Source organism: Poecile atricapillus, chromosome 1, assembly GCF_030490865.1.
Source record: "Poecile atricapillus isolate bPoeAtr1 chromosome 1, bPoeAtr1.hap1, whole genome shotgun sequence".
NCBI classification, from domain to species: Eukaryota; Metazoa; Chordata; class Aves; order Passeriformes; family Paridae; genus Poecile; species Poecile atricapillus.
In genome coordinates, this window is record NC_081249.1 from 2,449,853 (window position 1) to 2,476,206 (window position 26,354).

At 44.8% G+C, this 26,354-nt stretch overlaps 2 protein-coding genes across 3 annotated transcripts in view; one reads left to right on the forward strand and one right to left on the reverse strand.

Moving 5' to 3' along the window:
* Positions 1–298: 298 nt before the first annotated feature.
* On the forward strand, positions 299–11,471 carry CHAF1B (chromatin assembly factor 1 subunit B). Its single transcript, XM_058859837.1, has 14 exons — positions 299–358; positions 817–947; positions 1,987–2,119; positions 2,252–2,369; positions 2,768–2,871; positions 3,682–3,778; positions 4,899–4,983; positions 5,924–6,017; positions 7,005–7,074; positions 7,163–7,254; positions 8,248–8,410; positions 8,635–9,126; positions 9,847–9,938; positions 10,326–11,471. Exons 2-14 carry the CDS (start codon positions 822–824, stop codon positions 10,445–10,447), a joined length of 1,788 nt encoding a protein of 595 aa, XP_058715820.1. The 5' UTR covers positions 299–358; positions 817–821; the 3' UTR covers positions 10,448–11,471.
* A 161-nt stretch (positions 11,472–11,632) lies between these two features.
* CLDN14 (claudin 14) overlaps positions 11,633–26,354 on the reverse strand; it is a 37,975-nt gene continuing 23,253 nt past the window's right edge. The window contains exon 3 of one of the 2 annotated variants that reach the window (XR_009279946.1): positions 11,633–11,748. Coding sequence is in view for 1 of the 2 variants with exons in the window: in XM_058859936.1 (XP_058715919.1) it covers positions 24,841–25,533 (693 nt within the window). In the remaining variant the exon portion in view is untranslated. Of the gene's footprint in view, positions 11,749–23,694; positions 25,651–26,354 lie in introns of those variants that run through there. The other variant, XM_058859936.1, reaches the window with a different exon arrangement.

Sequence of the window (26,354 nt, forward strand, 5' to 3'; positions counted from 1 at the left end):
TATTATTATTATCATATTTTATTTTTTCCTGGCAAGAATATTGCATTTGAAACAGGGAAGTTTGGGGACACGTTACCCTTTAGGATTTTTATGTACTTACACCGGTCAAGCACAGCAATGCCTGTGAAATTAAAAAAAATAAAAAAATAAAACCAAAACAAAATGAAAACAAAAAAACACACTATTTTGAGGAGGTGCAAGCATTGGGCTTTTTAAATTTGAGGTTTATTCTTGATGTTTTTGCGGGTTCCCCCCCCCCGGCAGTCCCTGAGGGCTCCTGAGGCGGCGCGCGGAGCGGGCGCGCGCATGCGCGGGGCGGGCTGAGGCGGGAGCGCGCGGGAGCCGCGGGCGGGCTCAGGTGAGGGCGGGGGGGACCCGGGCGGGGGGAGCCGGGCCGGGGTCTGGGGGCTCTGGGGAGCGGGGATCGGGGCTCCCCGCGCTCCGGAGAGCGGGACTGGGGATCCCCGGGGCTCCGGGAGCGGCCAGCGCCGCCTCTGCCATTCCCCTGTCCGCGCCGGGCCGCCCGTGCCCGCTCGTTGTTTGGATTCCGGATGGGGTTGTTACCCTAAAAAAGTTTTTTTCTCTCAAGTCTTAAACCGATGCACAGGGCTCGATACCATCCTCTTGCAAGCCCCAAACAGGAACTTTAGGCGTAATAATCACAACTTTTAGAAACAGCGTTCCTCAAAGCATCCTGTCAATGTCTGCAGTGCAGTTCCGGGCTCTGCCAGCGGTGCCTGGGAAATCTGCACCAAGTTTGGGCGCCTGAGCCATAATGAACAAGAATTGATGTGGAGTTTGTTCTGTTTTCTGCAGGAAACATGAAAGTCATCACCTGTGAAATCGTGTGGCACAATAAGGAGCCGGTTTACAGCTTGGACTTCCAGCATGGAGCGGATGGGAGGATCAATCGCCTGGCCTCGGCTGGGGTGGACACAGCCGTGAGGGTGAGTTCAGCCTGGGCCCGGAGCGGGTGCAAGCTGTGCGGGTTTGTGAGCCAAAATACCGGCTTGGTTTCGTTAGCCAAGATATCAGGTTGGTTTCGTTAGCCAAAATATCGGCTTGGTTTCGTTAGCCAAAATATCGTGTTGGTTTCGTTAGCCAAAATATCAGCTTGGTTTCATTATCGAAAATATTGGGGTTTTGACAGGTATTGGTGCCACGGGGAGTGGATGGTTCCAGGAAAGAGTGTAAGACTGTACAGCTGTCTATAGAATTACAGGGTGGTTTGGGTTGGAAAGGGACTTAAATCCCACCCAGTGCCACTCCTGCCATGGCAGGGACACCTCCCACTGTCCCAGCTGCTCCCAATGTCCAGCCTGGCCTTGGGCACTGCCAGGGATCCAGGGGCAGCCCCAGCTGCTCTGGCAATTCCATCCCAGCCCCTGCCCACCCTGCCAGGGAAGAATTTTATCCTAATGTTCAATGTAAACCTACTCCCTTACTTTGAAGCCACTCCCCCTTGTCATTACATACTCTTGTAAATAGTCTCTGTAGTAATTTATTCCAGCTGTCTCAGATAAAACTTTTAACTTCCTCACTGGCAAACTGAGTCCTTTTCCTGATGGTGCATGTGTTTTGGGGATTTTTTAATACATATTTTAGGGCTAGAAAAATATCAGTTTTCTTTGACATGAAAGATGCTCCCTGACAGGAGGGGCAGTGAGGGGGCTCTGCTGCCATGTCCCAAGGGAAGGGAGGGGAGGAAATGGCCTCAGATGGCACCAGGGGAGGCAGATTGGAGACAGGGAAAGGAAATTTTCCCGGAAGAGCGGTCAGGCCTTGGGATGAGCTGCCCAGGGAGGTTTGAAGTCACTGTCCCTGGGAGTGTTCAGGAGGATTCTGGATGTGGCCCTTGGGGACAGGGTTTGGGGTGATGCTGCTGGGTCTGGGGTGGCACTGGATGGTCCTGGAGGTCCCTTCCCACTTTGATGATCCGGTGACATCACATCTTGCCCTCCAAAGCTGTAACACTCTCATAACTAGATCTGGAAAGTGGAGAAAGGCCCGGATGGAAAAGCCATCGTGGAATTCCTGTCCAACCTGGCGCGCCACACCAAGGCCGTGAACGTCGTGCGCTTCTCTCCCAGCGGGGAGATCCTGGCCTCAGGAGGGGATGGTGAGAGCTGCTTCTCCTCTGTCTCATCCAGGATCCTTTTCAAGTTAAACTAAATGAAATCCACCTTCATTACATTTTGTGTGAACAAAAGGGAGTGGGAAATAAAGGAGCTTCCTCTGATTTCTTCTACAGATGCCGTCATTTTGCTGTGGAAGCTGAATGACAGCAAAGAGTTGGAGCCGTTGGTTTTTCAGGATGAAGATGAAGCTCAGCTCAACAAGGAGAACTGGGCAGTCGTGAAAACTTTGAGGTAATTTATTTTTTGGTGAGTTTGGTTGCCTTTTCAGCGTTTTTGTTTCCTCAGTGGCTTTTATCACGTGGTGCAGTTTTCAGTGTGTGTAGAACTCCAGGGCTGTCTGCAATTTGCTTGCTCTGATATTAATCCTTTTAATTCCCTGTTAATGGGACTCAGACAAGGGAGAGAGAGGGACATTTTAAATAATCAGGTGGTGACAGGACAAGGGGCAGTGGGTTCAAGCTGAGGGAGCAGTTCCTGGCTGCTGCTGAGGTTGATGTGCTTGAAGCACCAGCAGGAGCCTTTATTTGCCTCTTGATATTTTCTGGTTTTTAACCAAAAAATTATTGAAACACATATTTACACTTAGCTTTTAATTTTCAAATTAATAATTGGTTTCTCCTGCCTTCCAGAGGCCACTTGGAAGATGTGTATGACATTTGTTGGACCTCAGATGGAAATTACATGGCATCTGCTTCTGTGGATAACACAGCAATCATGTGGGATGTCAATAAAGGTAAATGCTGCAGTTACCCTGGGAATTCCAGATCTGCTGGAAGTGCCTCTTGGCATTTCCCCCCCCAAAAAATGGGAAACATCTTTTTTTGTGATTGTTTTCTTTGTGTCATTTCCTGGGTTTGTGAGGCCCTTCTATAAACAGATGTAAAATATTCGCAGACCAACAAAATTTACACCTGAGGAATCTGTTCACCTTGGAAATAACTTCACACATTTTTTTACCCCCCAAAACTCTTGCACAAACATATTCTATATTCCTTACTCCACTTTTTGGTGTTGTGCAGCATGGCCTCAGCTCTGTTTGTGTCTTCCTTTTGAAAAGCTGTTTATTTTCTTTGAAACTTGTCAGCTTCTGGTATTTCTTTGCAAGAAAGCAATACTTAAATAATAGGAAAAATCCTACCTGTGGCCAGTATTCAACCAAGTTTTTCTAAAACCCTCTGTAACTTTGTGTCATCAAAGTATTTCTAAAATTCTCTGTAAGTTTTTCTCATCAATATTTTGGCTCTGAGACCTTCCCTTGTGGAACATCAGTGGGGTCAGAGAGCTCCTGCTTTTGCTTATCTGAGTTCCAATATTAAATCTAATATTCATTCTAATTAATTATTAAATTTGTAGTGAACAAACCTTAAACTGGCACTTGAAAAGCAACTTTCTCTGATATTCTTTTCAGCCACCATCCAATGAACACTTTTATATTTAAAAAATTATTTCCTTACATTTTGAAGCATTTTTTATTCTTGTTTTATGTCTGAAATGTTTGGAAACACTTTCAAATTTATGATCTGAAAGCTGTTTGTAATTTCAGGACAGAAAGTTTCAATATTTAATGAGCACAAGAGTTATGTCCAAGGAGTAACCTGGGATCCTCTAGGCCAGTATATTGCAACCCTGAGTTGTGACAGGTGAGCTCTTGGTCTGAGTGGTTTTCCTGAATGTTTCTTTTTCCAGGAGGATGAATTAAAAGAGGAAGGGTGTCAGATAAACATGAGGTTTTGTTTTATTCACTTTCTGGTCTAAGCAGGTTGGTGTGAAAGTAAAATGATATTTGACTTCATTTTTTGGCTTGTGGTAAATGATTCCTGAAGTCTCTCTTAGCAGCAAATAAACTTTTGTAGGAGTCTTCCTTTAGGAATGAAGTTTTCATGTTATTGGTCATTACTGATACTCTTTAAGAGAATGGTTGAGTTAATGAGCTGATAAATTCATCCCTGGGGATGGAGCAGCCTGGAAGGGTGGAATTAAATTATCTTTAAGGTCCCTCCCAGCCCAAAGCATTCCATGATGCTATAACAGATAGAGATGTAGTTAATTGTTTTTAAGATGAATTCCTACTCTTGAGGAACCTACAGTGCAGGTAGGAAGAGCCTGGCAGTTCCCTGTTTCCTAATTCCCTTATTCCTCCATAAATCCATGTGCTGGGACTTGCCAAACCTTGTGGAGTTCAAACATTGCAAGGGGTTCATTGGTTCTTTAGTCATTAAAGCACATCCCTTTGGGGGTGTCCTGTGAGGAGAATTTTAATTCACGGTTAATTTGGGGTCCAGATTTATATTTTGAGGTGCTGACTGAGAAGAGAGGTCCTGGGGCATTTTTGGGAAAATTGGGGTGAAAGGAGACTGTTCATGTGAGAGCTGGGATTGTTCAGCCTGGCCAGGAGAAGCTTTGGGCTGAGCTCAGGGTGGCCTTGCAGGGCCTGAAGGAGCCCCAGGAAAGCTGGAGAGAGACAATTGCCAAGGGCTGCAGGAATTGCCAGGAGCCAGGGAATGGCTGCCAGTGGCAGAGGGCAGGGCTGGATCTTGGGATCTTGGGCAGGAATTGTTCCCTGGCAGGGTGGGCAGGGGCTGGGATGGAATTGCCAGAGCAGCTGGGGCTGCCCCTGGATCCCTGGCAGTGCCCAAGGCCAGGCTGGACATTGGGAGCTCCTGGGACAGTGGGAGGTGTCCCTTACCATGAGAATTATTTTTCATGTCCCTTCCAAAGAATTCATAATTCCCTGCTGGAATTCTCTGCTCTCCCTCGCAGGGTCCTGCGGGTTTACAGCACCCAAACCAAGCGAGTGGCCTTCAATGTCACCAAGATGCCATCGGGGTCAGGAGCTGAAGGAGAGGTACGTGGTTTTGCTGGGGCTGGAAACGCTGCTGGGGGCTCTTTTAGCTGAACTTTCTGTTCCATGAAACCAAAGGATCAGATATTTTCCATGCAAATAATTATGTCACAGAATCATCTTGGAAGCGACCTTCAGGCTCATCCACTCTCACCATCATCACCCCGAAATAACATCCCCGAAGTTTCTTGCTGATTAAAGTAGTAACACAATTCCTTAGTTGTAAAAGTTAAAAATAGTGTGGAAAAAAACAGTTCTTAACAGGAAAACCTTCAAACATACCTGGCAGTAGCTGGGAGTTTATTAATGGATGTGACACAGTAATAATATTTTAAAGTTAACAGTCTGGAATTTTTAAGGAGGTAGTTAGATTTTGTAGAAAAATATGAATTAGGGATAATTTAGGAAATTCTAATCCTAAGAGGAAAAACAAAGAGTTTTTTTTTCCCTCCCAAACAGCTTTAAATGATAGTAAAATAACACCTCCAAGCTGGCTATAACTTTCTTAATTCCTTCTATTCACTCCTTTTCTTTTTGGGGGAAAACATTTTTAAGAGTTTTTATAGACCTTGAAGAACAGACTCAGAGCAGGCACTTTGCCATGAGAGAAATTCTCTTTCAGCCTCTAATCCTGGGGTTAGAATGAGACGCCTGAGCACCACTGGGTGTTAAATAATGTTGTTCTCCAGGTTATGACTATTTTTTGATGGCTGCTTTAAGGTGACAGCTCTGGGAGTGTTTTGCTTTGCAGCTCAAGAGGGATCAAGGACTATTTTTCTTAGCTGTGAAGAATTTCTAGAGAGCTCGAAGGAGTTAGAGCTTTTAAAAGGTTTTATTTGAGAAGTTCCATCAGGCTGGAGTGTCCAAGTGGATGTTTTGTCTCCAAGGGATTGCAGCTGGCACATTCCTGGCCTTTTCCACAACCCTGTTTTCCGTGTCACAGGCGCGGAGCTTTCGGATGTTTCACGATGACAGCATGAAGTCGTTTTTCCGCAGGCTCAGCTTCACTCCTGATGGCTCCTACCTGCTCACTCCAGGTGTGGGGACATCTCCTGTGGCTTGGGTTGTGTCACTGAGGTTGGAAAAGATTCCCAAGGTCATGGAATCCCAGCTGTGCCCGATGCCCACCTTGTCCCCAGCCCAGAGCCCTGAGTGCCACGTCCAGGTGACACCTCCAGGGATGGGCACTGCAAAGCTCCCTGGGCAGCCCCTGCCAAGGCCTGAGCTCCCTTTCCATGGGCAAATTCCTGCTGCTGTCCACCCTGAGCCTCCCCTGGCCCAGCCTGAGGCCTGAGCTCTCCTCCTGTCCCTGTTCCCTGGCAGCAGAGCCCGACCCCCCCGGCTGTCCCCTCCTGACAGGGACTTGTGCAGAGCCACAAGGGCCCCCTGAGCCTCCTTTGCTCCAGGCCTTTTCTCTTTCCTATTATATCCTAATTGGAATGTTCTTCAGTATTTCCTACATCTCAGGGATGCTGATCTATCCTAATTAAGCCATTCCTCATCCTCCCTATTGAAGAAAGTAAAAACTCCACAATACTCTCCATTAACACTCCACAGCATCAACTTTCTCCTGTGATAAAAGTGATATTTATGGCGTTTAGTTGAATAAATTGCAACACCAAAAGTCTTAAGATAGAAACAAAGGATAATTTGAGTGGGTTTTTTTGACTGGTCTCTGTTTTGGTCCTTCCCTATGAACATTCTGCACTCAGAGTAAAAACAGCCCAGCAAGGAGGGATTGGTGTGTGCCTGTCCAAACCCTGCTTTTATTGATGTCTGGCAACATCAAAAAGCAGCTTTGAAGAGGGAAGTGTATGAGGGAAACAAAACCAGCACTAAATAAATATTTGGGATGCCTTTTTAAGTTGTATTCAGCTTTTGCCCAACTGACAAGCCTAATTCCTGGGCATTAGAATGTTTATGGAGAAGCCTGATTCCCAGGAACTGGAATGTTTATGGACACAAGGTGTGTGCTCAGGAGCTCTCTGAGGTGATGAGTAACGTTGGAACCCTTGTTTTTGCAGCTGGCTGCGTGGAATCGGGAGAGAACGTTACAAACACCACCTATGTTTTCTCCAGAAACAATCTTAAAAGGTAGGGCTTTAGTGAGATAAAAATCTGGTTTTATTTCAAAAGAAGCCGTTCAAATAGTGCAAATCTGAACTCCTGCTTCTCTCTGAAGGCCCGTGGGTCACCTGCCCTGTCCTGGCAAGGGAACTCTGGCTGTTCGCTGCTGTCCTGTGTACTTTGAGCTGAGAGGAGCCTCTGCTAAAGGTATGGGGAGCTTCAGGGAGTGGGAACTCCCAGCAAATGTGGGAAAAGATGTGGCTGGACATTGTTTTATGCCCCAGCCTTTCAGCATGTCCTCTAAGACAGTGCTGTACCACATCTGAGAAGCTGTTTCCTGATTCTGAGGCCCTGAGTTCACCTCAATTCCCTCATGAGTGGCTTTTGGTGGAGTGGATAAATGTTGTTCCTTGGCCTCTCAGGCTGCAGAAACACTGTGAAATATTTTCCTTGAACTGTTAACCATTTTGTGTTCAAAATAAATAACCTGGTTTAGCACCAGAGGAGCAATGCAGTGCAATAATTCCTGTTAGTCTCAACTGCCCACATCACAGGGAGTTGGAATAGTTTGCTGAAACCACTGGTGTTTATTCAAGGAAGCAGTGCTGGTGTTACTGGGCAGAACAGGAATTCTGAGCTGGGGACAGGATTGTGTGCAGTTACACAAGAATTGAGTTTTTATTTATTTAATCCAGCTTTATTGTGGGTTTGGGGATGTTTGTATTTTAACAAGACTGACATTGGTGAAAAGGCAGAGCTTGGCTCCTTTCTTTAGAGGTTAAATTTGTAGTATTCCTTACAGGATTTACCTGTTCTAGTTCCATCATAATTTTAGATCCATGGTGTTGCAAAGGAAGGAGATGAGGGTTTGCAGTCGGTCTCTGTAGCTCCTCTAAAGGGAGACTTCAATATTAAAACTCATATAAATATGCTGGAAAAATTCCAACTGGAAAATAGAGGGAAAATTTACAAAACAAAACATTAGCAATCCAGAGTGAGAAAGCTGCCTATTTTTTTTTTCCAGCTAAATAAAAAGTAAATTTCAGACAACAGAAATGTTAAATTTTACATTTTATGCAAGAGCTGTCTGCTGAGTGTTTATACTGATAGATGATGTAATTTTATTTAAATTAATGGCTAAGTGCAGTCACTGTCTTGCAAGAAATACAAAGGGAATTCTGCCTGTCCATTTCTTTGCAGATGAAACCAATCCCAAATCCCCCCCTGCCCTGTTTAACCTCCCCTATCGATTGGTGTTTGCTGTTGCTTCAGAAGATTCTGTGCTTTTTTATGACACTGAGCAGTCCTTCCCCTTTGGTTATGTCTCCAACATCCACTACCACACCCTGAGTGACATTTCATGGTAAGGAATTGCATTCCTAAGATTTATTGTGATGGGGGAAATGTCCTTTTTCCATGTCCACTTCTGCACTTTGGGCTGATATTTCATTTATGACACTCAGTGATCAGTCAGTGTCTGAGCAGCAATTTTTGCTCTGTAAATTACAGAATGATGGCTCTTTATCAGTTGGGTGAGGGTTGAAGTAAAATCTTGGCCTTTAATGGCAAAAAATAAATCCCAAACAGGTCCAGTGACGGATCCTTCCTGGCCATTTCCTCCACGGACGGGTACTGCTCCTTCGTCACCTTCGAGGAGGATGAGCTGGGAACGCCCCTGAAGGAAAAGCCCCAGATCCATCTCAGAGCTCCTGGTGCAGCAGCAGCAGACAAGAAAGCCAAGAAGAGCCACAAAGTGATTTCCCCAGGCTCCAGGCTGGCAGAGGGGACCCCTCCCAGCAAGGACCCCCCAGTCCAACCCCGAACCCCCAGCACTGCTGGGAAGGAGCTGCCTTCCACCCCTGTTGGCATCAAAACCCTTCCAGTGCCATCCCCTTCCACCCCTGTTGGCATCAAAACCCTTCCAGTGCCATCCCCTTCCACCCCTGTTGGCATCAAAACCCTTCCAGTGCCATCCTCAGAGGAGAGGAGAAGCAGCCAGGCAGCCACCCAGAGCAGCAAAGCCCCCCAGCCCAGGAGGGTCACCCTCACCACTCTGCAGTCCTGTTTCAAAACACCCAGGTGAGATTTTTGGTGCCCCTTCCAGTCATAAATCCAGGGGCCAAGACGAGCTGTGTTTGTGCTGCATTTAAAAGCTGAGCTTTGCACACAAATTCCCAGCCCTGGCTCTGAGTGGAAGCTCTCTTGATGTGGAGTTTTTTTGTTGTCTCCTAAACATGGAGCTTTTAGATTTTTCTGCCTGAAATGTGAGGCAGCAAATTCACCTGACCCTTCACAAGAAAAGGTGTGTCTGTCTTGGCCAGGAGTTGGGCTTTGATCCTCGTGGGTCCCTTCCAGCTTAGAATATTCTGTGACTCTGTCTTCAGGTCCAGTTTTCTGTACAAAAACAGCACCTGAAGCCTTCAGCTGCCAAGAACTGTTTAAACACCCAAAGACCATTTTAAGAAGAGTGCAAGTCTAAACAGGCCCTCAGTGTGGGACTTAAAACACTGATTAGGTGACTTCCTGAAATTTGTAGTTTTTTAGTAGTTGCCAATAATCCAGGTATTGGTTGTATTGGGGCTCTGAGCACCCTGATCCAGGGGAAGGTGGCCCTGCCCATGGCAGGGGGTTGGAAGTGGGTAATGCTCCGTTCAACTTGTAAAAAGAAGGGGAAATGTGCAGTAGAATATGTCTGAACTACCTTTGCAGTTAACTGATTCTGTGGAATTAAATCTTGAAGTGAAATACTCGTGGAAATGATGCCTACAAAGCAATTTAACTGTTTCTGCTCTTATAAAGGAGGATAAACCTGATTTCCTTGAAGCCAGACACCCCAACCTCTGCATATCCAGACCCAGTTCCCATCCCTCCTTCCTCAGAACAGGAACATGGTGAGTTTTTGTGGCTCTTAATACCAGCCAAGTTTCTTCCCAGTCAGATTTTCCCCTTATAGTTTTATTTTGTAAAAAAAAATCCTCACTCTTATTGCAAATTCTGAAGCTTCTTGTTTGTTTTGATGTGTCTGAAAGGTGCTCTGGGCAGTATGAAATGTGTTCTCCCTGCTCTGGGACAGCTGATTGTGACTGTCCCCTACAGTTTTAGAGCAGTGAACCCAAGGACAAATTCATGGGTGTGATGTTCTCCAGCTTTTAAAGACTTTTCTACTTGCAGCTTATCGTTGTTGCAGGTGCTGGACTCTCTCAGACCAGGGTTGGGTTTGTTTTTTTTAATATCTGAATTTATTAATTTGAAATTATTTCCCTGTCTGCTTCTTCCAGAGAGGCCATTGCCATCTGATGAGAATCTCCAAGCTCCCCCAGCACCAAAACGTGCCAGGACTGAGGAATTGTCCCTTCCTGCACCTGCTGGAGACCAAACAAGCTGTGAGCCCAACAAATAAAGGCTGAGCAGACCCCTCACAGCCTGAAGTCAAAGCAGCCATGTCTGAGTACATTTCTTTTTGCAAAAATTCAACCCTCAATTCCCAGTTCAAGTTCCCTGTGCGTATTTGATGTAGAACTGTGAAGAAACTGCCAGTAGAAGACCCAGGTTTCAGGAATGTGGTTCTGCAGCAGGAGAAATAGTTGGGAAGTGACTCCAAGAATAAGAAAATCAGGGAAATCTGGGGATTGAAAATCCATCCAGTAAGCTGTGAGTCTCCTCAATCCATGTTTAGAAAGCATTATGTCTTCCAGTAACTGTCTGGCAAAAAGAATCTAATTCATTCATAAGATCTGATGTGCTTCAAGACCTAAAAAAAGAGGAAATTGTGTCATTCCAACATTTTGTTTTATTTCTTGTGTAAAACAATGTTCACCAGTAGCTGATTCACTGTGAGGCAGCAGCAAAGCTCAGGACTGGCATGTGGAAGCAGAAAAGGGAAGATTTAACTGCAAGAAACGAGAAAGCAAAAGGAAGAAATCCTCTGAAGAGCTGCTGTAAGAATGAAACAGCAGAAGGTTCTCACTTGTTTAATTTCTAGACTTAAATGCAGGTGTTAGATTTTCCTGAGGCAGCAGGATTTGAGTGTGTACATTGAAATTTCCCCTTTTTCCCCAACTTAACTCCCTTAGCCAATAAAACACAATCCAGTGGATGGGAAATTTCTACACCTAAAATTTCTTTTTAGCATTTAGTACTTCATAAAAGCAGAAATACAAATGTTCCAGAAGTCTCACAGGGAGGAAATATTAACAAACACCTCTGTCAGTCCTTCAGGCAAATGAACTCTTGCCTTCAATTAAATTTCAACAATTAATAAGCAGAAAGTTGTTGGAAACTTGGTGGGATCTTTGTTTTCTTACTGTGATGAGGATGGATCTTCATTAGACTTAATTAAACCTGGGCTTTTTTCTAGTGAAGAATTATAAAGAGTTTAATCCTTACATTTATTTCTCTGGCTTGCTCATAGATCTTTTAAAAGATGATTTCTGTGTCCTAATTCTGCATTTTTTTTTAATATCCATCAATTTTCTCCAAAAAAAAAAAAGTTTATTTTCCTTCCAGAATTGTATTTGCTTGAGGAAAATTAATCCATGCCTTGAGAGCATTTCTCAGTTGGGAGATGCAAAATGATCCTCCTGAAATTCCACAGGCAGCTCCAGCTTTTCCATGGATGGCTTCAGCATCTTTCTGCAGGATGGGGAAGGCCTGTGGATCATCAAAAACCACTTTGCCGTGGTTAAAATCACACATGGACACCTGAAAATCCAAATATTTCTGTGAGCCATTGAACTGAGCAGGATTTGTTCCAGAGGGATTTAGAGGTAACTGCACCAGGAGCTTCAAATAGAATTGCAATTTTTTTCATGGGTTTCAAGTGGAGTTTGCAATATTTCAGACAAGTTTCAAATAGAATTTGCAATTTTTCAGATGAGTTTCAAATAGAATCTGCAATTTTTTACAAGAGTTTCAAATATAATCTGCAATTTTTCAGATGGGTTTCAAATACAATCTGCAATTTTTTACATGAGTTTGAAATAGAATCTGCAATATTTCAGATAGGTTTCAAATAGGATTTGCAATTTTTCAGATGGGTTTCAAATAGAATCTGCAATTTTTTAGATGGGTTTCAAATAGAATCTGAAATTTTTCAGATGAGTTTCAAATAGAATCTGTAGGTTTTTAGATGGCTTTCAATTAGATTTGCAATTTTTCAGATGGGTTTCAAATGGAATTTGCAATTTTTTAGATGGGTTTCAAATGGATTTTGCAGGTTTTTAGATGGGTTTCAAGCAGATTTTGTAACTTTTTAGCTGGGTCAGGATTCATGATTGTCTTGTTCCTGAAAAGAGTTTTTGCTGTATAATAATGATTAATTCTGAGACAGCCAGACCTTGTGCTGCTGTGCTGTTGAAGTTTTAATTTTTAGCTCCCCAGCTGTCAATATTAATTTATCTTGTCCTTAATTAACCACTGCCTTCTGGTCAAAATCTGCTTTATCCTTGCCCATGGATTCCAAACAGGCTCTGTATTTTGTCTGCACATTCCCTGTGTTTATATGAAAGTTGTTATCAAATAAATAACATAAAGACCATCAAATTAATCAAGAAAAAACAGATTTTTCAGGGAACTCTGGGGTGTTTTCTGCTCTGGCAGCTGCAGGATCCTGAGGAGGAGGCAGATGGATTATGTGCTAACAAAAAATGTCAGGAATTAAATGACATCAGGGATGTGATTCCATTGCTTCCCTGGGCATCCTTCCTTTTCCAGGAAGAAATTTTTCCTGATATCCAATCTAACCTGACCACAGCCCTCGAGTGCCCAGCACAGGGACAAATTTTGGCAGTCCCAAATCTCTCAGTGCTCCCTGTGAAAAATGGAAATGGTGGAAATCAGGCAGGTGTGAGATGCTCCTGATTTTCTCTGGCCACGTGGAAGGAGGGTGTCCATGGAAATGGAGGTGGCTGGGAGAGGAAAAGGGACAGGAATGGATTAACTGGAGCTGGGGTGTGGAGAGAGGCTGGAGGAGGAGACAAAAATGGTGTTTGAGGAAAAGAAGTGGATGGGAGGGAAGCTGAGAGGGAGTTTGGTATCTTTGGGAATTCCTGTGCAGGAACCTCAGCCCAATGAGGATCTTTCCTTATCCAAGAACACCTCATTTTCCAGGCTGGGTTTTAGTTGAGAGGTTTTTTGTGGGGTTTTTTTCCCCTCTGGGATTGGGAGACTTTTTCTGCCACAAAATTCTGATTTTGTGCTGCCAGCAGGTGACAGCATTCCCTAAAGAAAAGCAAACTGAGCAGAAGCTCGCCTCTGCTCCAGATTTCCATCCTCCCAGACAATTTTCATCCTCTTTATTTTGTTTTGTTCTACAAACTGATCATTTCAGGCTTCTTTCCACACTGTGAAGAAGCAAATGGGGTTTTACAGGGAAGAGGAAAACGCAGCAGGATGACTTCAATCGTGAGCAGAGCACAGCTTCTCCTGCTCAGTGAATCCAGAGGCTTTTCCAGGAGGAACTGGCACTACAGAGTGTCCAAACAATCTTGGATTAATCATGGGCTGAGGTGACACAGATTCCCAGAATTGCATATCCAGCAGAACCTCTGTTATAAAGGCAAATGCTGGACTTGCCAGTGGACCTTTTAAAAAATATTCTTTTTTGTTTCATTTCTCTCTCGATTCTGCTGCTGTGTTTCTTTTTTCTCTCAATTCTGCTGCTGTGCTTCTTCTGCACTTCTTTTCACTCCTGGATTTCTCAGCTGCTCTGAGCTGAGCTCCTTGGGGATGTTCCCTCACGGGGAGTCCCGTTTATCACAGCCCTCTGGGTCAGGACACAAACTCCAAAGCCTGTTGGGATCTTGTTCCTCGTGTTTATTGGGATCTTATCACAAAACTTGGCAGCTCTCTCCAGACTTTCTGCACAAGTTTAATTCACCTCAATCTGGTTCATTTTCTTCTGATGGTACAGAATGGCCTCACTTGTGGCTCACTTTGGGCTTTGAAGGCACAAAACGTCCCTGAACCACTCAGTTCTTTTATCTTTATACTCATTCTTATCCAATTAGCAATAAACATGTAAATTATTTTTCTTAATGAGCCAATGACCCATCCCCTGAGTGCTGCACTGTGACATTTTCTATCCAATCACTCACTATTACCCAAAAACCTCAAGAAGAAGAACATGAAGAAGAGAGAAGGGAAAGAAACAACATTCTAAACCTTCCATCTTGTCTTCTGCTTTCTGAACTATTTTAAACTTTAACTTTTTCACCCAGTGACTTAAGAAAACTCTCTAATCTACACACTCACACTTTTAGCTATTCTAACTTTAACAGTTGTTTTCATGTATCACCATGCAAACATGCCCATAAATTTCATGTTCTATGAAATTCAAAAATTTATTGATTTGTTTGATAAAAGGTGAGCAAGTTTTTACAGTGCTGGGTGCGTTGAGGGCCTCTGACCTAAGCAACACACGAATTCTGGTCTCAGAAGTTCGTCCCTTATACCATTCGAGGCATTTCCTCAAATCTTCAGTTATTTTCTATTTGCTTTTTCTTCATAATCAGCAGTTGTGGTTCTTGGACATCTGTTGGGGAAGTGCTCCAAGGTGATGTCTCCTTAGTCTCTCATCTTTTAAATTATCTTTTTCTCTTAGCAGTTTATTTAACTAAGCTTAGATTTTGTTAGTCAGCATATATTTTGTAAGCTTTCTTTCAATCATTTCACAACTTTAACCTGTCTAAAAATACCTTCATAGGCTCTTTCCTCAGTTATTACAAAACTCAAAGTTAGCATGTTCCAAAATGCTTTTGCAGAGCTTTTTAACTCTTGTTGGTCTTAGTGATTAGAGTTTTTTCTTAAAATTAGTTTATACAAAGGATACAAGGTAGTTTAAAATTTAATATTTTGTTTGTTAGAACAAGCTGTTATCTATAAAGCTCATTGCTATATAATTATTTAGTTAAACTTTATTTCCATGCTTTATTTTAGTTAATTTTCCAAATATTTTTTGGTAATAATCCCACGGTCTCTGTCTGCATTGCTCACACACATCCATAGGTGAGTGTTAATTGATTTACACCAATCACCACTTAATTCCCCACACCTCTGGCTGTGGGATCAACCCACAGGGCTCCTGCAGCCTTTGTGGAGAGACTGGCACGGATTTGGGGTTTTGGAGAGAAATCCACCGAGGGAAGAGGTTCAGTGCCTGGAGGAGGTGACAGGAAAGGAGTGACAGGACAAGGGGGAATGGCTTTGAAATGACAAAGAGTGGGGTTAGCTTGGATAAAGGGGAGAAATTCATCCCTGGCAGGGTGGGGAGAGGCTGGGATGGAATTGCCAGAGCAGCTGGGGCTGCCCCTGGATCCCTGGCAGTGCCCAAGGCCAGGCTGGACATTGGGAGCAGCTGGGACAGTGGGAGGTGTCCCTGCCATGGCTGGGGTGGCACTGGATGGTTTTTAAGGTCCCTCCCATCCCAAATCCCTCTGGGCTTCCCCAGGTATTTTTCCCTGCTCGGGAATCTCTCAGCCCTCACTCAGCAGCGCTTTGGCCAATACTCTCCAAAGTCAAATCCCAACATTTGCTCCCAATTCTCCTTCTCCCTGAGCAGCCCCAGCCTCACACAGCAACTCTGTTCCTCCTCAGGGCTGGGATTTTGGGATGCTGCCATTCCCTTTCCAGAGAGATCTGCAGAGAGACGGGACTGGGGGTGCCGTGGCTGCTCCTCTTTCCCAATCCCTGTGGGAGAAGCTTTTCCATGCTCATCATCTTGGAATCTCCCAGCAAAAAAAGCTGGAATGGGCAAACTGGGAGCAGTTTTCCCTCCTGTGGCTGCCAAACTTCCAGCCCAGGGACACTGATACTGCTGAGGATCCTGCTGCTCATTCCCTCAGCGGGAAAATCCCAGGAAAAGCCACAGCCCCAACAGGATTTGCCTCTCAGAGCATGAATAATTTAAAAAGTTCACAGATTTCTTTCTGTCTGGAAACTGGGTGTAAATTTGGGCTCTTCCAATGTCTGGGAAAACCTGGTGCTCCTGAAAGGAGAGGAACCTGTTTGTGTCTTTTAAGTTGTTGCCATCTTTTCTGTGAGGGCTGAACTCCCCAAATCTTCCTATTTGTGCTCCAATTATTTGTGTTTTCCGCTTAAAATGTTTTCCTTGCTGAGAGTTTAACCAGGAAATCTTCATTTTGAAGGGAATTGTTTCCTCTGTGCATCTTTCCTTCTCAAGATTTGAGTTTTAAGCACAATAATGCTAAATTTTGATCTTAAATAATGTCAGGTTTTGTCTCAGCGTAAACTTCTCCCCTTCAGCCACCAAAATTAAATAAATAGGCTGGGCAGGAATTTTTGCTTTGATTTGTGCCAAGCTGAAATAACGTTCAGAGTGGTACTTGGAGCTCACTGAGTGCTCCTCCTGCAAACCAGGAGCTGCAGGAGCCTCTGGATATTTTTCTTTTCCCTTTCCCTGTGGGATTGCACCAGCTGGATGTGCTTACAAATAAATATCAGGGCAGGGAAGGAGGTGTGGATTTACTCTGCAAGGAGAGGAGGTGTTGGTTCTGTGCTCCAATATTGGAAATTTGAAATCCCTAAAAAATCTGCATCTCTGCTGTGGGATGGATTATTACAAGAAGGGAAAATTGAACAGTCAAATCGGAGTTCCTTGCTTGGATCAGCAGGAACAGCACAAAACATTTTCCTTTTTAGTGGATAAATGATGTAATTCTGAGCAGACAGTGCAGGGAAAAGATGGGTTATTGTCCATGGCAATTATTCCTTGGAATGGGAAATCCTGTCTAGTGGGAAAGGACAAGCATAAAACAACTGCATTTTTCCATAAAAAAGGGTTTCCATAAAAAAAGTGGGAGAACTTTTCCAGGATCTGAAATGTGCTGGTTCCTGGAGCAGGTGGGCTGGTAAATTCACCATTGTTTCTGTTCACTCTCAGCTTCCCAGAAGGAGGGAAGAAATTTTCCTAATAAATCACAAAATCATGGAATGGTTTGGGTTGGGGAGGACCTTAAAAATCATCTGATCCCACCCCATCCATGGCAGGGACACCTCCCACTGTCCCAGGTGTTCCCAGCCCCAGTGTCCAGCCCTGCCAGGGGCAGCTCCAGCTGCTCTGATGTGGCTCTGGGAGTTGTTCCCTTGAATTTTTCTTGTCAGTGTAGAAAAATTTATGTGATACTGCAAAGAAGGGATTATAAAAGAAAATATAATAAAACCACTGAAAATCACGAATTATTACAGCAGTCAGGATAAAGTAATTCCAGAGTTGGAACGTTAAAATTTCACTTTCAAGCCATGTCAAATACGAAGAGTATTGAAAGTGATTCCTTGTCCTTTTTTATTCCTTCTCCTTTCTGCAGGAAGAGGGGATTTTCACTTCTAGAATTTCTGCTTGGATAACTCAAGATGAATTTTGGAGTGAGGTTTTCAATATGATCTATAAACCCCCGAGGACAGGAGCACAGTCAGAGGTGTGGTGTCACCTTATCCATTGTGCACACGTTCTTGCTATAAAAATAGTTTATATATTTTATTTATATAAATTTTATATATATATATATATATAAATAAATTATTTACATTTTATTTCTATAAAACATTATAATATATAATATATAATATATTATGTATTATATTATATTATATTACATTATATTACATTACATTATATTATCTATTTTATTATATATTATATTTTACATTATATTATCTATTTTATTATAAATTATATTATATTATATTATATTATATTATATTATATTATATTATATTATATTATATTATATTATATTATATTATATTATATTATATTATATTATATTATATTATATTATATTATATTATATTATATTATATTATATTATATTATATTATATTATATTATATTATATTATATTCCTCCAACAATAACGACTTTAAAGATTGTCCCTGAGTTTGAAGAGCAGCATCCAGGTGCAATCTGCTTTCTGATCAATAAATTCAGGCTCATGCCCGAGCTTTTTCTGGGAGCAGCCACATGATGGCAACATTGCCAATCTTTAACTTGGTTCATTGAAGCAGCTCCTGGAGCTTTGGCTCAGAACAAGTTCTGAAGTTCTCTGGGGTTTAGAGGAAACCTTTCTTTCATGGTTTGACTTGGAGAGGGACATCTCACAAGGGATGGAGTGGCAGGAAAAGAGGGAATGGCCTTAGGCTGAGGGAGGGCAGGGACAGATGGGATTTTGGGAGGAAGTTCTTTATTTCGAGGGTGATGAAGCACAGGGTGCCCAGGGAGGTTGTGGATTTCCCATCCCTGGCAGTGCCCAAGGCCAGGCTGGACATTGGGAGCACTTGGGACAGTGGGAGGTGTCCCTGCCATGGCTGGGGTGGCCCTGGATGGGCTTTAGGGTCCCTTCCCCCCAACCATTCCATGATTCCATGAAATCAAACCACTTTACAAGACACCCTGTGGCTCCCAGCTCAACACAGGCAGGAGGGAAAATGCCACTTTCCTCTTTTTCTTCCCCTTTTTTTTCATTTTTCCCCCCTTTTATGAGCTGCAGTGGAACCTGTAAAAGGCTTTTCCCTGGTGACAACCAAGCAATTCCTGAACTGGTGCAGCTCTGAAACAGGAGAACAGGATCTGGCACTGCTGAAGGAGCTCAACCAAGTTCAAGCAAGATCTTCATTAATGCCCTGAGATCCTGGACATGATAAATATGGGTGAGTTTTGGTGGAGACTGGAAGAAAAATGTGTCCTTTCAGCCAAAGTAGCTCTTACCCCGACAAACATTTTGCTGGATTGTTATTTGAATGAATATTTAATATAAAACATGCAACCTGCTCTAATAAGAGCACATTCATAATTTTGAGCAGGCAAGCCCTGTCCAAAATTCCCTTGGCTTTGCTCTGGGTAAGGAATAGCTTAAGAAGGAAATGTTGGACTGCAGCTACTCTTGGCTGAAGGACACAGTACAGCAGGACCAGCTGTGGAAGCAGATTTACTGCAAGAAGTGAGGCTGCTAAAATCCTGACAGTGCTTTGATTTTTTTCTGGTCTTTTTTTTTTTAAATGAAAAAGTCCAATATAGAGTTTATGACTTTTCATACAGTTATTTATTTTAGGAATAAGAGAGCTGCCAAACACAGCAGGTAGTTAATACCCAATTCAGACTGTGTTTAAAAAGGGAAGGAGCTATTGGCTGCATCCTTTGGGATTCTGTGATTAACCCACAGGGAGCTGGAGATGGCTTTTTCCAGAGGTTTCAGGTGAAACATGACTGGGAGTTGGCTCCCTTGGAGTGGAGTGAAGTTGGAATCAGATGTAGCAGATAATTCAGCTCATCCTGAAATGATTTCTCTATTGAAATGAGCTTTTCCTTTGGATGGGGAGAAGGAGCTGCTGGAGATAACCTGGAGCTGGCATGGAGATTCAGTCTCTGCCTCTGTTCCAGACATGGATCTTTCCTGGTGAGGGTGGTGAAGGTTCTGGAGAATCAATCCCGTGAGGAGGGGCTGAGGGAGCTGGGAAGGGTCTGGAGCCCCAGGAGGGGCTGAGGGAGCTGGGAAAGGGGCTCAGCCTGGAGCAAAGGAGGCTCAGGGGGCCCTTGTGGCTCTGCACAAGTCCCTGGCAGGAGGGGACAGCCGGGGGGGTCGGGCTCTGCTGCCAGGGAACAGGGACAGGAGGAGAGCTCAGGTCTCAGGCTGGGCCAGGGGAGGCTCAGGGTGGACAGCAGCAGGAATTTGCCCATGGAAAGGGAGCTCAGGCCTTGGCAGGGGCTGCCCAGGGAGCTTTGCAGTGCCCATCCCTGGAGGTGTCACCTGGACGTGGCACTCAGGGCTCTGGGCTGGGGACAAGGTGGGCATCGGGCACAGCTGGGACTCCATGGGCTGGGAGGGCTTCACCCCAGGGCTGAGGGAGTGACATCTGCCAGGTCATGGTGCCAGGAGTTTTGTGGGGATCAGGATCCAGCACAGCCTCGTTTGTTACATGGTCAGGTCACTAAAGGAACATTGGATTTCACTGGGGATGGGAATTCCTTTTCTTTGCTCCCACTTTTCTCCTGCTGGTTTACTTGATAGTTTTCACTTGGAGAGGAAGCAAATGCTAGTTCCACAAAACTCTAGAAAACATCAGCTAGTGCAAAGCTGATTCCCTGAGCAAACAGTGTTCAGTGAAACTAAAACAGTTCTGAACTGTCCAAATTTCCAGATTCTTCATCCTCAACTTCCTTCCAAGAGTGAGTGGACTTAAAATGATCTAACGTTGCAAACATGATGTAACCCAAATCTGGTGTTATTTTATCTGATCTTTACCATGTATTTCACAGAATCACCCAGGTTGAAAGAGACCTTCAAGATCATCCAGCCCTGTCATGGCAGGGACACCTCCCACTGTCCCAGGAGCTCCCAATGTCCAACCTGGCCCTGGACACTTCCAGGGATCCAGGGGCAGCCACAACCCCTCCCAAGCACTTCAGTCCTAACTCTGATTTTCAAGGCTTTTTGACGCTTCTGAACTTTTGCTCTCTGTGTTTTCCATGGAATGATAAAATGTGACGGAATAAAGCGAAGAGGCAGCTCAGGGCAGGGCAGAGCTGGGATTGCTCTGTCAATAAGCTCTTTTCTCCCACACAGAGCCGTGAAAAGCAGCTGAGGTTCATTAGCAAGGCAGCCTAATTGGGCTGGAATTACCAGGGGTAGCAACAGTGGCAATAGCCTGAGCCTGGATGGATCTGAGAGCACCCCTGGTGATCAATATCAGTGATTATGACATTTTGAAAATAAAATTGCTTGTCCTTGACTCCAGTGGAAGGGAGAACTCCCTCACACATCCCGTGGGTTGCAGCTGCTCTGCTCAATACCAAACACTTTGTGAAATGGCCAACAAAAGCCTTTCCCTGCCATCCCATCCCTTTGAGGGGGCAAAATCCCCCTGACTTTGATTCTCTTTGCTCTGGAGGCCTTTTAGTTAAAAGCTCTCTAATAGATTTGGGAGTATTGACAATAATAATGAGCTTATGGGTGAAATTGTGACCTCAGGGAAGTCAATGGAGCTGGAATTCCAGCATTTGAAATATCCACACATCTCTATGAAGTCTCTACATGTGCTCTCAACAGGTCAAATTTCTGCATTGATTCACTCCACTTCCCAACAGTTTGCTTACCAAACATCTTTGAAGTGTGAGCTAATGAAATTAATGCATTTTCTTCCTGCTTAAAGCAGAAAATAAAATTAACCACCTTTTCCCCCAGGAAAAAGGAGGGGAGGTTGGGTCTATCCTGCATTTCTTGTCCATAGAGCATTTGAAACCCATTCAGATGTTTGAGTTTATGGGAAACTGAAGAACTGTCAGAATTCTCAGTGGAGGTTTAAACATGATTTCATGGGCTGAAGAATTGGAAAGGATGATCTGAATTAAGTTGGGAATCAACATGTCCAGGTGCCTCTTATTTATAGGAATAGGAAATGTGGGAAATAGGAATGTGGGGACTAAGCTGTATTTATAATTTTTAAGAAAACAAGTGAAAAAGGAAATCTCTCTCATGTTGCATGGCAAAGCCAGGCATGCAAGGAAGGGATAACAACTTAAGTAGATCAAAGAAAGAAAGAAAAAAAGAAGGAAAAGAAAAAGAGAGAGAAATGGAGAAGAAAGAGAGAGGGAAAGGGAAGGGAAGGGGAAGGGGAAGGGAAGGGAAGGGAAGGGAAGGGAAGGGAAGGGAAGGGAAGGGAAGGGAAGGGAAGGGAAGGGAAGGGAAGGGAAGGGAAGGGAAGGGAAGGGAAGGGAAGGGAAGGGAAGGGAAGGGAAGGGAAGGGAAGGAAAGGAAAGGAAAGGAAAGGAAAGGAAAGGAAAGGAAAGGAAAGGAAAGGAAAGGAAAGGAAAGGAAAGGAAAGGAAAGGAAAGGAAAGGAAAGGAAAGGAAAGGAAAGGAAAGGAAAGGAAAGGAAAGGAAAGGAAAGGAAAGGAAAGGAAAGGAGGAAAGGAAACTGATGTCAGTTTTAGCATGGAGTAAGATCCACTGGTTCACAGCTCTGTGAAAGAAACCATTTCCCTCTTTATTGATATCTGAGCACTTCCAGGTATTTTTGCCAGGATTTTATAAACTGTTCCTACTCCTGTCACATATTCTGCCTGGCTGGGGATTGCAGCAGTAAGAACAGCCCTAAACAGGAGTAATCCCACCACACCAAACCCTGGCAAGTGAATGAATTTATCATTATATGGCAAACACCCCCCTAATGAGCCACAGCCCATTTCCTCCCCTGGAACTGAGCTCCAGCATTCATGGCTGTCCAAAGCCCTGCCTCAGGTTGATATCAAATCACTTGGCAGGATCCGTTAGAATGGAAATACAGGAAAAGCCCAAGGAATTGACCACCTCCATTGGGCTGAAAAAAGCATCCCAGACATCCATCATGGACCATGAACAGTTTGTCTCCAATCTTCTCTAAGAGCCTCTTGTGCAGTTTGTGCCCATTCCCTGCACCTCAGGGTCTGAGGTCACCAAGATGTTTGCAGGGTCAGCGACCACAGAATTTGGGGTGGAGGGGACCTTAAAGATCATCCAGTTGCAACCCCCTGCAGGAACACTTTGCACTGGTATCCAGCCCTGGGGCCCAGCCCAGGGAGCAGCTGGAGCTGCTGGAGAGAGCCCAGAGGGGGCTCCAGGATGAGCAGAGGGATGGAGCAGCTCTGCTGGCAGGAAAGGCTGGCACAGCTGCCATTGTTCAGCCTGGCCAGGAGAAGCTTTGGGCTGAGCTCAGGGTGGCCTTGCAGGGCCTGAAGGAGCCCCAGGAAAGCTGGAGAGAGACAATTGCCAAGGGCTGCAGGAATTGCCAGGAGCCAGGGAATGGCTGCCAGTGGCAGAGGGCAGGGCTGGATCTTGGGATCTTGGGCAGGAATTGTTCCCTGGCAGGGTGGGCAGGGGCTGGGATGGAATTGCCAGAGCAGCTGGGGCTGCCCCTGGATCCCTGGCAGTGCCCAAGGCCAGGCTGGACATTGGGGCTGGGAGCAGCTGGTCTGTACATTCATAGAGTCACAGAATCCCAGAATCCTTTAGGCTGTAAGGACCTTAAATTCCATCCTTTCCACCCCTGACCCAGGGCAGGGACACCTCCCACTGTCCCAGCTGCTCCCAATGTCCAGCCTGGCCTTGGGCACTGCCAGGGATCCAGGGGCAGCCCCAGCTGCTCTGGCAATTCCATCCCAGCCCCTGCCCACCCTGCCAGGGAACAATTCCTGCCCAAGATCCCATCCAGCCCTGCCCTCCTTCAGTTTCAAACCATTCCCCTTGTCCTATCACCACGAATACCCAAAGTCAGGTCCCAGATCACTTTTATTATTGTTGGTCTCAGCAAATTGTATAGAAATTCCATTTGTTTTTAAAAACAGTGGTGATGTTAACATGAATCAATGCTGAAAACCCTCCGTCCCAATTCAAATCAACACCAAGCCAAAGGCAATGGTGATCAGCCACAAAAAGGAAGATTCAGAGTGGAACCAGGGGAAATGTTAAGAATCTCCCAGCTCTGGAGGTGAAACAAGCTGACAATATAATTGCAAACAATTTTTTCTTTTTTTGCTGCCTTTTTTTGCAGGATTGCTGACTCTTAGGTCTTGGTATTGTTGTTTTTCAGTGTGTTGGTCCATATGTTGAAAGTTGTATAAATTTCTGATTTCAGTGAAATCCATTGATTCTCTGTTTTATCATAATTTTATGTCACGATATGTGTGCCTGTAATGTGAAATGGAGAGTGCTGGGCTTCTTTGCTCATTATTTTGATTTTTGATTGCTTGAATGCCCTGTGGAACGACGGAATTTTGTAAGGATCTTGGAAGGAAATGTCTGGATTTGGTACTCCTGACAAGCAGTGGTCACAGTCCATGAATGTTGGCATGGAGGGTGCCTTGTGCCCCACTGGAAGTTCCCCAAAAATCACTGGAGGGGATGGAAATATCCTTGCTAACCCCAATGCACCTTCAGGCACAAAATACCAGCATTCATCCTAAGAAATGAGTTTCATTACACGGGATTTGGGAACAGGATTCTAGAAATGGTTTTTCCACTCCCTATAACGCAGAGATTGTGTAGGATGCTAAATCTGCTCAAAAGCTAAACGTGACAAATTCTGAGACTTTTTAATTTTAATTTTTAAAGTGTATTTACTATCAAATGTCTGGTTCCATTCTATTCCTGAAGTTTGTAAAAAACCCCAATTCTGAGAGGGTTTGTCTCCCTTGTGATGCATTTCAAAAATGCGCTGAAATTTTATTTTGATCAGGTCAAAACATTGCAATATAACTTCAAATATTGGCTGTAACAGGCTGTCAAATACATCTGTCACGGTGCCACTGAAATTCTTATTTCAAGGGACTCTAAAAAAACAAACAAAGGGTTAAGTCAAAGCAAAATTAATACCTTGTCATGACGAAACATTCATGAATTATGGAAATGAGGAACCGAGCAGGCAGTCAGTGCTGGAAATCACTGTGTATCCCCAAGAAATTCCAGGTTTTAGGGGAAACTGTCTTTTTTTGGGAAGAAACAAAGAGATGTGGCCAGTTCTGCTTCACAGGGCACCGACTCCAAACCGAACCGTTATTTTTAACAAAATACCCCTTGAATTACCTGCCTGCAAAGCTGTGATTGGAGGTAGACAGGGATGTGCTGCCTTGGGAACATCTCAGCCTCCTTTGCCTTTATTTTCCAGGTTTTGCAGGCAGCAGTTCTGTGTCCACATCCTTTCCTCCTCAGGGAAGAAAAGGAAGGAATAAACAACGCTAAACTTCAACGCCGGTTCCGAGTTCCCTGGTGGCGCACACGGGATTCCCGAGGCCAAGATCCCGCGGAACTCACACGTAGTCACTCAGCCTGTAGCCGCTGTGGGATGCAGATGTCAGGGAAGGAGCGTGGTTGCCCTTGGAGGCGCTCCTGGAGGAGGGAGGCTCTCCGGGCCTGGAATGCAACTGGAAAGGCGTCTCGTTCCCGAGGCACGACGTGCACAGCAGGGCACCGCCCAGGATGGTCAAGGCCGAGGAGACAAACCCCAGATAAAGAGCCTGCCCTATCTCATACTTCATCCCAGCGGGAAGCGTGGGGTTGTAGAAATCCATAACGATGTCGTTGGTGCTCCACGACACCGGCACAAGGCAGAGCAGCCCGGCCGCCACGAAGCCGATCCCGCCGGAGCCGGCGATGGAGGCCTTGGCGGGGCTGTCCTCGGCGCAGTGCGTGCACCTCATGCCAACCACGGCGACGCCGGCCGCCAGCACGGCCAGCAGGCAGGAGATGACCATCATGGCCCGGGCGGCGCGGAGGTCGGCGGGCAGCGCCAGCTGGGAGCGGTGCACTTGGCACTGGTAGACGCCGGTGCTGTGCCACACGCACTCCATCCACAGCCCCTTGACGTAGGCCACGGCCGTGATGATGTTGCTGCCCACGTGCGCCGAGCGCCGCCAGTGCGGCAGGACGGTGGTAATTAACGTCCCAATTAGGCCCAGCAGGCTCAGGGAGAAGCCGAGCAGCTCCAAGGCCCAGCTCGCCATGGGAATGTTTGTCCTGCCCCGTTCTCTTAATGAGGCACCTCCGCTTGGGTTCCCTTGGAAAACGCCAGCTTTTCTTGGAAGATACGCGGCTGTTTTACTCTGACACCTCCTGCTCTCCTAATAAAAGGTAATTGAGGGAAAAAGGAGTTAATTATTACCCCAAAGCATTGCCTCTCCAGCCAGTGAGGTGCATTCCAAGAGCAGCGAGGGCAATAATTAGCATAGTTATCGCTGTTAATCGTATTTTTGTGGAAGTAATGGGAAAGCAAGATTCCCTCTTCCCTTGTATAAACAGCCTTGTGCTGCCCGCTGGGAAGAGAACTCAAGACAATTTATGAAATGGAAAAAAAAATATTTGAAATGCAAATATTCCTCTTCCCAGCAGGCTCTTCAAAAAAACAAACACGATTTCCTCTCTAAAGCAGAGAATTAGGTAGTGTTAACACTTGGAATGAAGGAGATTTATAAAGTAGGGAACTGCAGGTTGCTTTACATGATGAAAACATTCCCAGAAGGTCATAGCAGGACTAGGAAAACAATAAGGGTGTATTTATTTGCTCAAAGTAGGGAGTAAAAAGAGTGATTTAAAACCTGTGGAAGAGGATAACAAATATTGGATTAAAATCGCTTTCCTGACTGGCCGGTATTTCTTGAGGTTGCATTTCCATGAAGGAACTCAAAGGGGAATAATTTTCATTAGGATTTGTGGAGTTTCAGGTCGTGATTTCAGGTCGTGGGTGAAATGTGGAATCAGGCGAACATCCTGGAGCTTCTGTGCGGCAACACCTTCACAGTTTGGTCGTGTACGAATCCAAGCTGAA